Raw genomic sequence first — 13,709 nt, forward strand, 5'->3', positions numbered from 1 at the left:
AGGGTTTCTTCCAGATGAAGTCAGGCTAAAAGCAAGATCCCCTCAGTCCCAAGGATCTATATCCCTGGGGGATATAAAGAGAGCTCACTGACTACTGGGACACCAAGAGGTGAACAGGTAACAAAGTGCAACAGGTGCAAAATCAAGAGGAGGCACCTAGCTCTGCTCCTAGATGTCTGAGGAGGAGGAGGAGGAGATGGCCATGGAGGAGGCAGTTTTATGAGTCAGAAGAAGAGGGGGAGGACAATCCATCGCAGAGCATGTTCACATGCAAAGTTTCATCCCCACCACACACTGTTTTATTATGGTTTACAAGTGAGGAAACTGACTCCTACATAGGCTGATTTGCTACTTTAGTCCCAGAGCTGAAACTTGAACACAGGTCTCTCACCCTTCCAAACCAGGGTGCTTTCCAGTGCACCACAGCTCTCTATCTTGTATGGGAGTCTTCAGATCTCCCAGACAGCCTAATATAAAACGCTAGATTTTCAGTAGGCACCAAATAAACCTTTGTCTAGGACAACCAACAGGGGAAAAAAAATCCCTGAAAAGCTTCAGGATAGTAAGGAGATGGGGCAACACGGGAATTCTTTTCTTTCAGGCAAGGACCTCTAACCCTGGGGCTACAGATGGAGGAAATGAGGCGAAAGAAGGGGGGGGGGGGAAACTACAATTCCCTGAAGGCCACAAAGAGGTCGCCATTGCGCATGCGTCGGCCCCTCCCCTTAACTCTGGCCTCTCGGGTCGCTCTTCTCGCGCATGCGCCCTACGATCGGTCTTCTTCCAACAGCTTGCTACCCCAGGCCAGAGTTGGTGGCTGGACCTCCTGCGACTTCGGGTTGCGATGCTGCCTTTCTCTTTGCTCTGGGCGGCTCCGGTAAGAATTGGGCTCCGGAGACTGGGTAACCAGTGGAAAGGAAGCCCCCCTCCTACCTTAGTTCCCATTCACAAACTCTGGTGTTTTCTTGGCTTTTCCACGCACGTGTTCTGGGGCCTCAGGGAACCGACAGGTAACTAGAGAATCCCTGAGACCCCTGGGAGCGTGGAGTGAACTGGGGCTCCTCCCCTCCCCATTCTGGCAATCAGATGCCTGAGGGCCTCGTGACCGCCCATTTCACGTGGCATTAGGGGAGAGGACCGGGCTGGGTGCCCGCGGACCCTGGGCTGGGGAACAAACGGGGTCCTCGGCCCGGACCCACAAGCTGAGCCTTTCCCGCCAGCTCTGAGCTGTGCCGATGATGCAACCGAGTCCCACTGCTTGCATCAGGCAGGGGTCCTGCGGCAGTGTGGGCTGGAAGGAGGTGGAAAGGGTGGGGGGCAAAGAGGACAGGATATGGATTTTGGCCTCCCTTCACACAGACACCCTTCCTCGACAGCCCCCCACACCTCTTCCCCAGGGACTGTTAAAGGTCTCCCCTTCCACCTCATTGCCCTGGAAGCCACCTGTACAGCCTGTGGCCTTAATCCCTGCCAATTCAGCTTCTTCCCCGGACTGGGATATCAGTTTATGGAGATCCTGCAGGAATGCCCTTTGGCTCCTGTGGCTGGGGAGGTTCTGGAATGTCAGTGGCCCTCTCTGGAGTTTAGGAGACACAGACTTCTGGAGGACAAGCTTTGACCTGTGGCTTCGCACAGTAGTTCACGGAGTGAGGTGGAGGGTGATTCTGAAGTGAGGTGAATGGAGCAATCAGAACCACCCCCTGGACGTTGATCTCAGCCTTGGCTCTAGAACCAACTTTTGAAGGTGGAGGTGGGGATGGTGAGAAATGGAACAGGCTGGCTGGAGAGCTGGCTGCTCAGTGGAGCCAGAGGGCTTTATAAGCATGGCAGAGGGTGACTGGGAGACTATTTTCATTTGACCCTGGCTTTTCCTGCCTCCAGCCTCTGCGGAGATGCGGTCAGCTGGCCAGGATGGCTGTTCGGGCTCAGCACAGCAAGGCAGCCCAGACGCAGACTGGGGAAGCAACCAGGGGCTGGACAGGCCAGGAGAGTCTGTCAGACAGTGACCCTGAGATGTGGGAGCTGCTGCAGAAGGAGAAGGACAGGCAGTGTCGTGGCCTGGAGCTCATTGCCTCAGAGGTGGGACCTGGGGAGAGGGGGTAGGGGTTGGGCCACCATGGGTGCAGGAAGTAACAAGTCATCTTACTGATATTTCTCTAGATCTTCCTTTCAGACTCAGAGCCTTACTGTTGGGCCTTATCTCCCTTTCTTTTTACTGTCCTCTGAAGCAAAGGCAGGGCCAGGCCAGTTTATGGAGTGGGACTTCAGGGAGCTTCCAGGGCCCCTACAGTCTTGTCTGGTCCCTCCCTCTCAAGAGGAAAGAGGAGCCTGGAAGGACAAGTTTGAGTGGGCAGGTGGTCTTGCTGGGGACATTCCTCATGGCAGCTGAGTTCCTAAGAATGCTGCCTCTGGCCCTGTCCCAGGCCTGGACCCTTGAGTGAACAGAGCTTTCTGCGGAGCTTGGCTCCCCCTTACAGCCTGTGGGGCTCTGGAAGGGTGGGGCTGTGGGAGTCCAGGGGAAGGGGCTCAATACCTTCTGACACTGCCCCCCCTACCCCAGAACTTCTGCAGCCGAGCTGCGCTGGAGGCCCTGGGGTCCTGTCTGAACAACAAGTACTCGGAGGGTTATCCTGGCAAGAGGTGAGGGCCAGGCACCAGAGGGCTGGAGGGCAACACCAGGGACGGTGCTCTCGGTGGGGAAACCTGCCTGTACCCTCCTGGTGTTTACTGAGGAGTGACCTTGCCACTTGTTGCTGCCGGTTGTGAGGCCTTTCTCTGTGCCCTATGTACCCTTCTCCCATGGCAGATATTATGGGGGAACAGAGGTAGTGGACAAAATAGAGCTGCTGTGCCAGCGCCGGGCTTTGGAAGCCTTTGACCTGGATCCTGCGCAGTGGGGAGTCAACGTCCAGCCCTACTCTGGGTCCCCAGCCAATCTGGCCGCCTATACAGCCCTTCTGCAGCCTCACGACCGAATCATGGGGCTGGACCTGCCCGATGGGGGCCAGTGAGTATGGAAGGGGTGGATGATGGACTTGGAGGGCAGTATTGGCATGGGAAAGGAGTTATTTTTTGAATACCTGCTGTGGGCCACATGGATGGCACAGGCCTCTCCCTGTCCTGCATGTTACAGTTGATGAGGAAGATGAGATCAGTGCCCGTCACAGAGTGGACAGAGCAATGAGGTGGCACGTGCTAGGACCAGTGTTGTGGGGACAGAGGCCTGTGGAGCTTGACAGGAAGGGAGCGGTTAAGTCTGGGTTTATTCCACTCTGAGGCCCACTACTTCCTCTCACTTCCCAGCCTCACCCACGGCTACATGTCTGACGTCAAGCGGATCTCAGCCACATCCATCTTCTTTGAGTCTATGCCCTATAAGCTCAACGTGAGTGCTCCAGGGTGTGGGGAGGGGCTTGGCCCTCAGGGTCAGGGAGGAGAGTGAGCTGCCCTGCTTCCTTCTCAGGGCTTTAGCTGTTTTTCATCTTTCTGTCCAGCCCAAAACTGGCCTCATCGACTACGACCAGCTGGCACTGACTGCTCGACTTTTCCGACCCCGGCTCATCATAGCTGGCACCAGTGCCTACGCTCGCCTCATTGACTACGCCCGCATGAGAGAGGTTGGTGGGGGGCTGGAGTGCCGGGCATCTCCCCAGGGGGTGGCCGGGAGGTTTGGGAGGAGGGGCAGCCTTGGGTGGGCCTGTCTGGACCCTGCCCAGGCTGAGGCCTATCTCTGTACCTGCCCAGGTGTGTGATGAGGTCAAGGCACACCTGCTGGCAGACATGGCTCACATCAGTGGCCTGGTGGCTGCTAAGGTGATCCCCTCACCTTTCAAGCATGCAGACATTGTCACCACCACCACTCACAAGACTCTTCGAGGGGCCAGGTCAGGATCCCCTGAGGTTGGGCTTTGCCTTTTCCTGCCTTCATGTTCTGCTCCCCGGGCCATGGTCGGGCTGGATCTGAGAGGAATTCATTCCTACTGCAGCCCTGAAGACTCCTGCCCCGTCTGCACTGATTCTCCCTCTCTTGCCCACGGTGGCCATTCCCTGGCAGGGGATTTGGGGATGGGTGCGAGGGGCTGATGCCCCTACCACTGGCTTCCAGCACGCGAGCCAACTGAGATGGACTCTGAGGTGGACCCTTGAGGGCCCAGGCCAGCCAGCCTCCTCTGCTTTCCCCATCCCCTGTCCTTATTTTCAACTTAGATTCTGACCACCCACCTCCCACACAGGTCAGGACTCATCTTCTACCGGAAGGGGGTGCGGGCTGTGGACCCCAAGACTGGCCGGGAGATCCCTTACACATTTGAGGACCAAGTCAACTTTGCTGTGTTCCCATCCCTGCAGGGGGGCCCCCACAACCATGCCATTGCTGCAGTAGCTGTGGCCCTAAAGCAGGTTGGAGAGCCTGCCCTTGGGCAGTGGGTGGGGGACATTGGCCTGGAGGTTTAGACCCTGCAGCTTGCTAACATGCTGGGGCTGATGGAACGGAAAATGGAAATGCCAGGATGGGAGGGGTCAAGGCTGGGGTCACAGAGTTACGCTGGAGGTGAAGGGGCAAGAGGGCAGGGCAGAGCTTGGGTCCAGGCCTGGGGTCACAGGTGCTGCTGTCTCATCTCTAGGCCTGCACCCCCATGTTCCGGGAGTACTCCCTGCAGGTTCTGAAGAATGCTCGGGCCATGGCTGACGCCCTACTGGAGCGAGGCTACTCGCTGGTGTCTGGTGAGCCCGGGGGTTGGGCGAGGGCCTCTGTGGCTTCAGGCAGAGGCCTAGGACTCACTTACTCCCCAGTTATCATCGCCCTTAGGTGGCACTGACAACCACCTGGTGCTGGTGGACCTGCGGCCCAAGGGCCTGGATGGAGCTCGGGCTGAGCGAGTGCTGGAGCTTGTATCCATCACTGCCAACAAGAACACTTGTCCTGGAGACCGAAGTGCCATCACACCTGGGGGCCTGCGGCTCGGTGAGACCTGGGGTTTGAGGAGAGAAGGGGCCCCCACACTGGACGGCTGCCAGGTGGGCTTGGGCTATGCTAATCCTCCCTTTTCTGCCTTTGACAGGGGCCCCAGCCTTGACCTCTCGACAGTTCCGTGAGGATGACTTCCGGAGAGTTGTAGACTTCATAGATGAAGGGGTCAACATTGGCTTGGAGGTGAAGAGCAAGACTGGTGAGTGGGGCAAGAAAGACCCCCCATGCCAGCCAGTTCCCACTCACTGTCTACCCCCTCCCACAGCTCGTCTCACTGCCTTCCCTAGAGCTCTGATCACTTTTTTTTTCTTACCTGTCTCTAGCCAAACTCCAGGATTTCAAATCCTTCCTGCTCAAGGACCCAGAAACAAGCCAGCGTCTGGCCGAGCTCAGGCAGCGGGTGGAGCTGTTTGCCAGGGCCTTCCCCATGCCTGGTTTTGATGAGCACTGACGGCACTTGGGAAATGAGGCCCACAGACTGACTGGACCTTACTCTCCTGCCCCGCCTGGGCCAGCGGAAGGGAAGGGAAAGCCTTTCTGGTTTTTTATGGAGGAGGGAAGGCCTCCCACTTAGGGCAAGAGCAAAGTATAGTCCCCTTCCCAGAATTTGTAGCTGAGAGGATTTTTTTTTTAATTTTAGTAATAAGATTTAGAAGGAGGGCCCCAGGAGCTCTGTGCTCTAACCCTCTGCCATTGTCATCACAGTGTTTCAGACTCCTGCTCTTTTTTGGGCAGGGGGAGCACCTTTCTGAGCCAGTGGAAGGGGTGGGTGGGCACCCTCCTTCCTGTTTCTATCTAATAAAATGCCAACCTGTCCTGAGTTTCTATTACTGTGGGAGGGGTCCCCTGGGCTAAGCAGTGATTCATCTCCCTCACGTGTGCCTCCCTTCCTCCTACCACCACAAGGACCCCGGGGGCTGCAGCCTCCTCTCTCTGTCTCTGATCAGAGCCAACACCAGACGTGATTAGCAGGCGCAGCAAATTCAATTTGTTAAATGAAATTGTATTTTGCCCACGGCTGCTTCTGTTTGATCCCAGGGGACAGAGGGGAGCAAGGGAGGGGAGGGGTGGGGAGCGGCAGGGAGAGGCCCAGGTGTGAGGCGGCAAGGGAGGCAGCAGCCTTGGGCAGGGGAGGAGCAAGCTGCCTCTCTGGAAGCAAAGTGTCCCGTCTTGGGCAGGCTGGGCGGCCTGAGACAGCCTGAGTTGAGCAGTGCCGCCCCTGGGCTGGCGCCCAAAGCCCAGGCTAACGTGGGGCCCGCCACGTCTCTTGGCACTCAGAGGCCTCTGCTTCCTGCTGGCTCACGTTAGCCACGCTCAGCACGTAGCCTGTGCCACACCCTGTGAGGCCTGGGTAGGAGGGCAGAGGGGCTGTCTTGGACCTTTTGGGTTGACCCCTGCTGCTGTCTTCCCTCCTGACTCCTCCTCCTCCACGTGGGACTCCAGCCAAGAGTCAGGGGTGCTTCCGCTGCTGGGATCAAGGGAGGGTGGGGGTGGAGCTGCCTCCCCTCTGCGTGGGAACCAGGCCTGGGTAAGCAGGAGCTGGACAGGGTGGCCAGACTGACGCCTTGGGGTTTGAGGGGAGGAGCGGAAGAAATGAGTGGGCTGGTAGGTTGGCCGTGGTTTACATGGAACTTGCAGCCCAGCCTGGCTTAGAAGTCTGGTCGGTCCTTCTTCAGCTTCTTATAGTCCGTGGAGACTGCAAGGAACTAAGAGGAGAGGGAGGGAGGTCGCACTGAGCACCCCAAGCCTCCCTTTGCTCCTAGTGTGGGAAGGGTGGGTCCAGGGACCAGGAGATGGGGGAGCAAACCTAGAGCCACCGGGAGGTACCTTGTATTGGTCAGTGGGGCTCAGGCGGTTCCAGGGCTCCGGGTTGTTCTTTCTGTCCCAGCTGTGGAGTGGGAGGGGGAGAGTTAGGGTCTCCTCCCTGGGAGCCAGGACTCTGGAACCCAGTGTGACCCCAAGCTCCAGCTAGGATCTTTGCCCCCACCCCCATTACCCCTACCCCTCCCTGTCTTCTACCCTGGGGGGCCTATTTCCCAGAGACTGACAGGGGAGGGGTCATGTTAGTGGATGCTGACATGGGATACAAGAAGCCTGTCACCATTGTCAGTGTAGAACCAGGTGACAAACAGACAAACCAGCTTGAGTACTCCCACTTGCTCACCACCACCCTAAGTTAACACCGAAAAGCAGGGTCAGGGTCGTTCGTGGGAATCAGGCAGAGATCTGAGAGGCTGGGGTTTCGGTGATGTGCCTCAAATTCCGATAATGCCATGGGTGATGCGCCTTTCCTTTCCCAGAGGACCCACCACTCCTGCAACCTCTGGCCGGGGGTGAAGTCTCTGTGCCACCCTGGGCCCCAACAGTACCCCCTGCAGCTCTCCCAGCCACACTCCCAGTGCTCTGGTGTGGACACAGAGGTACCCAAAAGCCCAAGGCCACCAGCAGAGCCACGTGGCTATGGCAACCAGGCTGAGAGCTGCACAGTTCCAAGTCATGAGCCACAGAGGAGTCAGTGGCCAGGTGGGCTGGAGGGAAGGGGAAGGTCCCCAGGTCAGCAGCAGGCTGTAGCCCTGGGAGGCCAGTGGTAAAGTCGGAGGTGCATGGCCTGGAGATCCCCTCTACAGCCACCCATTCCTACCATTCCTGAGAGATGCCTGCATTCCCATCCCACCTTGCCCCACCGAGGACCCCTGCCAGCATCCCAAGCCCAGCCTTTACCAGACGTCGGGGCTGCGCAGGGCCAGTCGTAGCAAGTAGAGCGCAGCGCTGCCCATGCCCAAGCCAATGAAGCTGATCATCGGGATGAGCTGTGGGAAGATGGAGGGCACTTTCAGCCTTTCAGCTCCCTCCCTGCAGTCCCTTTACAGCTTTTCTGCCTCCACCTCTGTCTGCTGGCACCCCCTCCCTCCCTTCTGGGATAAGGGACCTGGGACCTCCTACAACCATATTTTCTGCTGTGGTCTCCCTCGCCCTACAGTGAACCCGTCCAAGTAGTTGAGGGACTCGGGTGGCAGCAACCTGGGGGAAGATTAGGAGCACTGAGGGCACTGGAGGATTTGGAGGGCAGGGCAGCCAGAGAGTTAGGAGTTAGAATCTGTGGCTCTAAGGACCAAACTCACCGCTGGATGCCTTTTGATCTGTCGGTACAAGCGGGCCCCAAGACTGGTTCCTGCCATATCGCCTCTCCAGTGTCTGGCCTCTCCAGTGGCTTGGTCTCTCTCTCTCTCTCTCTCCTGCTGGGGTCCCGCCCCCCACTGGGGAGGGAGGGATCAGCCCAGCCCAGCCCAGCCCAGCCCGGCCCAGCCTGGCCCAGCCCCACAGCCAGCCACTTCTTCAGACTCATCCCACTCTCACTTAGCTGGCTTCCTCCCTCGGTTGCTGGTCCAAAGCCAGAAGGGGAGCTTTTGGGGAGCCAAGACGTTTCTATTCTCTGACTCTCCTCCAGATACCTGTACCTGGCCCAAGAGACACCGTCATACTTGGGCTTTGGGCCTCACTGAAACAGGACGCAGAGGCTGACTGAAGCGGTGTCCAGATGTGGGAGAAGGGGTGGCCATGGGATAGGCAAACAGACAGACCCCCAGCAAAATGTACCCGTGGAATGTTCACAGGTGGAACCAGGAGGCACCAGGGACCAGTGAGGGCACGTGTAGCACTTCTCTGACACCCCTAGAGCCATCCAGGAACTAGCAGGTCCTGAGGCCCTTGGTCCTGCCCCTCCGCAGTGCAGTGAAAGGAGGACAGTCCCACATCACTAAAGCTGCCCCAGCCCCTCTTGGCCTGAGCTGAGTCTCCAAGTTGTGGCTGGACTGGAATAGTGGTGGGAGGCTGGAAGAAACGGGTGTATCTTAATTCCAATTTAGGATAGAATAAGTCAGTTGTTGCAGTTTGGGGCTTTGAGAGACTTGCTGGGGTAGGGGTGAAGGTGCAGCCCCTCAAGGAGGCCACCCTCTGCCCCTGGCTGTGGGATAGAGGAAGAGAATAGAGTGGGGGTAGTTGAGATGGAAAAAGTGTTGAAGTAGCAAAGAAGACACAGAGACTGAACTGCCTCTCGTTCCTCAGCCAACTCAGGTGCACACTAGGCTGCCAGGGTGGGAAGGTTCACAGCTTCAGTCTTTGGGGAATTGGGATCTTAGGGATGCAGGAGCCAGCCGAGCCCTAACCGCCTCTCCGCACTCCACACTGACCTCCACCGCCACCCTCTCGCATCCGCAGCAGCCGGATCTTGCCCATCTGTCCCTTCTCCCCGCAGAGCCCGCCCTGGGGAGGGCGCCGGTAGGGGCGAGCAGTGCACCCGCCACTGGGCCCCTCGGGTACAGGGAGGGAGAGGGCCCTTCCTGGAGGCCCCCTCCCTTTCCCGCGTGCTGATACCTCCCCCGCCCCCTGCGCTGACAAGCGCGGCTGTAATTAGGCTGCGGGGTCCCGGGCTCTCCGCCTCCCTCCGGCGGATAATGAGATAAAGTGTCAGAGACTCCGAGAGAACAAAGAGACAGAGACTCGCTGCGTTGTGTGTGTGGGGCGGAGGAGGGGGCTGACGGATGTCAGAGCCTCCAGCTAGGCAGAGCCCTCCCTGAGCGCCTGCACCTCCCGGGCTAGGGCAGGGAGGGCGTGTCCTATCACCTGTGCACCCCGGCCCTCTCGTCTCTGGGACTAAAAATCAATCCCGGAGCTCCAGCGAGCGGCCGCACAGCTGGGCTGCACATCTGGTTCTCTGTGGCACAGCTGGGGAGCCAGGACTCAGGGAGGGACGCCTGGCCCTTGTGCCCGCCCTTTTGCTGTCGGGCTTTCGCCCGCCTCCCGGTGCCCTTTCTTCTGAGTTCCGGTGACCTCGGCCTGGCGTGTCCCAGACTCTCTGTCCCACTCCTTTCCACACTATTTCTCCAGCCTGGGCCTCCGTCCCGCTCACCGAGCCACAAAATTACATTACTGCTTCTGCTCCCGCCTTCCCGCCACTCGACCCTTCACCTGCTTCTGGTCCCTGTCTCTGTGTTTCTAAGCCGCCTCCCATCTTTGGTACCCGTCTCTGAACCGTGGCCTCTGGGGCCGATCTGGGACACAGAACTCCTTGGGTTCCCGATCTCATCTCTCCTGTTCCCCGCACTGGCCCACCACAAGGACTCAGGCCACGCTAGCCAGCGGGATGAGCGACCGCAGGGGTCATTAGCCTCAGATTAGGCACAGCGGAGAGTCACGCTGGGACCAGATTCTGAGCACTAAACTGCACCGGGACGCCAATCCTAGCCAAAGCGGCGCGGCAAGCCAAACACAGCTGGCCTGCGCGCAGCAGGAGGGTTGAGGGGGCGGTGCGCGCGGGCGCTCCCTGGAGGCCGAGCAGCACCCAAGCTCGGGAAAGAGGCCTCGGGCGCCCCCTGTGGGGCTGCACCGGCCCTGCACTCCCGGCATTTGGGCAGGTGAATCGGTGCCTGCAGGGTCGATTGACGCCCATCATTCCGGCCACTTCCGCTTCCCGCTGCCGAAGCAGTGGGTCCTGCAGCTTCCATTCTTCTGGTGTGAGGTGGGGCGGGAGGGCGGAGAGCAGACGCGGAAGCTCCTGCCTCGCCAGCCACCGGCAGAACCCAGGGTTCAGGCTGGTTCCTCTCGCGGAGCTGGGCAGCCTCATGCCTGGAGCTTCGTCTCAGCTCTGGGGCTGCAGGTCTCTAGGCTGCCCTACGTCTTCTGACTCGGCCTGCCCTAGCCTCTGGCTTCCCTTCTTGCTGCCTCTTTCTTCTTCAGGCCGTCTGTCTGTCTCTCTGTCTCTGTCTGGCTCTGTCTCTCTGGGTATGTCTGTCTCTCTATTCCTTATCATTCTGGCAGTGTTTGTCTGACTCTCCCTCTTCTCCTCTCTCTACATGGCTTTGTCCTTCCCATCTGTGTCTCTCTGTCTCTCTGTGTCTGTCTCTCCATCCCTCTTTATCTCTCTACCTCCCCGTGTCTCTCTTTACAAATGCCTCTCTTTGTCTCCCCCACACCCCATTTCCCAGCTCTATTCCTATTCTCTGCTTTGCTGACCCTGAGGAGCTGCAGCAGTCCAACAGGACAGCCCGGGGACACCTTGGGGCACTGCCCCGGGTCCTCCCCCTGGTCACCTCCACATGCCTGTCACTTGGGCGCAGCCTTGGTCTTCCCGCTGTAGCTGTGGGACGTGGAGGGGGCGCCTGGGAGGTAAGACACAGTACCCAGCATCTGCTCGGCAGCCCCGGGGCCCCTGACCCCCTCTGCCGCTATTAAGGGCGCCAGGTCCCGAGGCTCCAAGATGATCATGATTGCATCAGCCAGACAGAAGCGGAGCTGGGAGCTGCGCAGCGAGCGAGCAAGCAAGACAAAGACGCCCGCGCCATCTGTTTATGCATAGCGCTCTCCGCCCGGGACCCCGGCGTCTCCCCGACTGGCCCGGCTCCGGGCACAGGGTCATAAGCTCGCTCCCACCCGGCGCTCCCGCCGCGCCTTGGCTTTTCCTCTTCCCTGCACCCAGAGGGGCCGCGGGGCGAGCAGAACAGGGAGGGGGCGGGGGTGTTGATGTGATTGGAGCGGACGCGGCTGTTTCTTCAATAATGGATGGAGATGATGCGGACGGCGGAGCTGAGCCGGCCCGGAGAGGAGAGAGGAATAAAAATGGAGAAAGGAAGGAGTGGGGGCGGGAGACTCACCCAGGCGCGCGGGCGCGTCACACTGTCATTCGGATACACGCCACCGCGCGGCTCACACCCAGGCACACGCCCACGCACTGTCACTGAGACACACACACCTGCAGGCAGAGAGCAACACACTCACCAATGGCTCTTCCTTATTTTCACACATACACAGTCCTGCGAGCAAAGACACACGCAACGTCCCCACGTGGGGCACACCCAGGCCTGAAGAGCGCACAGACACGTAGATACACCAAAGCACATGAGCACACCCAGAAACCTAGACAGCCTGGGGCTTAGACAGACAGAAATCATAGAGATGGGGGCCAGGGAGCAGGGAATGGACAAACCCGACATAGACACACTCAGAGGCACACACCCAGGGGCACAGACTCCGGCATACACCTGGGGCTCTGATAGACATACCTCACCCAGGGCACACACAGACACACACGCCGCACACCAGGGGTACAGACACCCATAACTGCCAGGAGCAAAGAGAGCCCTGACCACCCACACCCACTCAGTGGCTCACACTTATGCAGGAACTGCCATCTGTGCCCTGCGGGGTGGAGTGTGGCAGAGAGGTCGTCAGGGGCTCCGAAGCAGGCCTCGTCAGCCTAGCAGTATAATGAGGTTGCGGTGACAGGAGACGCCTGGGGTGGTAGACTCAGAAACCTGTGGCCCCCACTTGACTGCCAGCAAGCTTCCTTCCCTGCCTCAAGGGCAGGTGCAGCCACCTTGGCGCCCCCCCCCCCAGCAGTATACCCAGCAGTCCCCAACAGCCCCAACTCTTAGCAATTTGGGAGAGGGGGAGCCATAAGAGGAACACTGGGGCTGCACTAGGAGAATTCTTGGTCCCCAACATGGCTGATGGTGGAGGTTTACGAGAGGGTCACTCTGTACCCTACCTTGTCCCCCATACTGCCAATCTTCTGACTTCAAGGCCCCCCCTTTTTTGCCAAGAGTGGGATGGGCAGTGAAGGGGGTTGAGGTAGTGCAGGTTGTGTCTTGTACCCTAGTACACTGGCCCTTCCTCCATCTGTTTTCAATTCAATGTGCTCCTTGGCCCAGACTTATGACCTTTGCAGCATGTGGCAGTATCATCCATCACCCAGGCGGCCGCTTGTGGGATGGAGGGTGCTGGGGGCTCACACCTGGTGGCTACCTCCCCTCCTCCCTGGACCTGCTCTCCCGCCAGTAAGCTAGGGCTCAACAGTCCTAGCGAGTACTGAGGGGAGGCCATGACCATGGGGCTCAGTTGCAACATTGAGCCTTGTGTCTCCACTCCTGGTACCCCAGTACCTCTCCTTCGAGCTCAGCACAGCCTGTCTCCCCGCTCCTCCCGCCTCCCTTCTCTCGGGCCCTTTGCTTAATTTCCTATTAACTGCTGATAAATCCAATTAAACCGCCACTCTAATTAGGGACAGCTGCCGGCTCAGTGAGGCTAGGGAGGGGGGCGCCCCCCGAGTGTAGGGGGAGAACAGCCTCTCTCCCTGCTCCTCAGCATCAGCACCCTGCACACCAACATCGCCGCCCAATGAGCCAGTAAATTGGTTTTGCTTCAGCATTGTGGGGGGCTCTCTCTCGAGGATCTGGGGGCTCCGAGATTTTGAGTCCCTCAGACCTTGATGAACAGAGGCGACCCGAGCACTCGCAGTCCCTCCTCTCACATATTTGTGGTAGGCAGATCCCAAGGAAGGTTGGGGGCAAGAGGCTTGATGTGTGTGGTTGGCGCGCGCGTGTGTGTATATGTGTGTGTGTGTGTGTACGTGCACGCGCGCGCGCGGGCTTGTGATCTACTCCTATTCCAGCCCAGTTGCGATTCAAGGGGGTCTTCCTTTTTGACCCCGCAGCTACTCCTCAGGCGTCCGGGACAGTCAAGGGCAAAGGGAACAGAGAACCGAACTCGGTTCCGCAGAGTCTTCTTGTGTGTGCTTTCCTACCCCCATCATACCTCAGCCTTCTGGAAGGAAGGGGGGTGCGCCCGTCCTGGGCCCTCCTCTTCCCCAGCCCAGCTGAGCCTCTGCCCTCCCCCCCTCCAGCAGCAGATGGTGCCTGGACTCCCGCTGCCAACCTTGCTAGGCGGTGCCAACCTCAGTCCTGGC

At 59.0% G+C, this 13,709-nt stretch overlaps 2 protein-coding genes across 5 annotated transcripts; one reads left to right on the plus strand and one right to left on the minus strand.

Annotated features, from left to right (window-relative positions):
- Window positions 1-777: 777 nt before the first annotated feature.
- Window positions 778-5,784, plus strand: SHMT2 (serine hydroxymethyltransferase 2). Of its 4 annotated transcripts, none has more exons than XM_069491598.1 (12): window positions 778-877; window positions 1,882-2,079; window positions 2,561-2,640; window positions 2,807-3,007; window positions 3,304-3,385; window positions 3,495-3,617; window positions 3,745-3,884; window positions 4,233-4,398; window positions 4,623-4,722; window positions 4,808-4,963; window positions 5,061-5,168; window positions 5,293-5,784. In XM_069491598.1, exons 1-12 carry the CDS (start codon window positions 845-847, stop codon window positions 5,418-5,420), a joined length of 1,515 nt encoding a protein of 504 aa, XP_069347699.1. In that variant the 5' UTR covers window positions 778-844; the 3' UTR covers window positions 5,421-5,784. The 4 variants fall into 4 exon arrangements, with proteins under 4 accessions (XP_069347699.1, XP_069347700.1, XP_069347698.1 ...); XM_069491599.1 differs by having other exon boundaries at window positions 3,525-3,617; XM_069491597.1 differs by lacking the exon at window positions 778-877 and adding an exon at window positions 1,208-1,310.
- A 226-nt stretch (window positions 5,785-6,010) lies between these two features.
- On the minus strand, window positions 6,011-8,148 carry NDUFA4L2 (NDUFA4 mitochondrial complex associated like 2). Its single transcript, XM_069491601.1, has 4 exons — window positions 8,092-8,148; window positions 7,691-7,779; window positions 6,797-6,857; window positions 6,011-6,675 (listed from the first exon to the last, which is right to left on the minus strand). Exons 1-4 carry the CDS (start codon window positions 8,146-8,148, stop codon window positions 6,619-6,621), a joined length of 264 nt encoding a protein of 87 aa, XP_069347702.1. The 3' UTR covers window positions 6,011-6,618.
- Between the last annotated feature and the right edge of the window lie 5,561 nt (window positions 8,149-13,709).

Source organism: Eulemur rufifrons, chromosome 16, assembly GCF_041146395.1.
Source record: "Eulemur rufifrons isolate Redbay chromosome 16, OSU_ERuf_1, whole genome shotgun sequence".
In the NCBI taxonomy this organism is placed as follows: Eukaryota; Metazoa; Chordata; class Mammalia; order Primates; family Lemuridae; genus Eulemur; species Eulemur rufifrons.

What these genes read in the sequence shown, in the direction of transcription:
- SHMT2 (XM_069491597.1), top strand. Translation starts at nt 1,236, where the DNA reads ATGATGCAACCGAGTCCCACTGCTTGCATCAGGCAGGGGTCCTGCGGC. An exon ending in AAGACTCTTCGAGGGGCCAG is followed by an intron (nt 3,885 to 4,232) that starts GTCAGGATCCCC and finishes CCTCCCACACAG; the next exon opens with GTCAGGACTCATCTTCTACC. An exon ending in AGGCTACTCGCTGGTGTCTG is followed by an intron (nt 4,723 to 4,807) that starts GTGAGCCCGGGG and finishes CATCGCCCTTAG; the next exon opens with GTGGCACTGACAACCACCTG.
- NDUFA4L2 (XM_069491601.1), bottom strand. Translation starts at nt 8,148, where the DNA reads ATGGCAGGAACCAGTCTTGGGGCCCGCTTGTACCGACAGATCAAAAGG. An exon ending in CTGCGCAGCCCCGACGTCTG is followed by an intron (nt 6,858 to 7,690) that starts GTAAAGGCTGGG and finishes CCCACTCCACAG; the next exon opens with CTGGGACAGAAAGAACAACC. An exon ending in GCCCCACTGACCAATACAAG is followed by an intron (nt 6,676 to 6,796) that starts GTACCTCCCGGT and finishes CTCTCCTCTTAG; the next exon opens with TTCCTTGCAGTCTCCACGGA.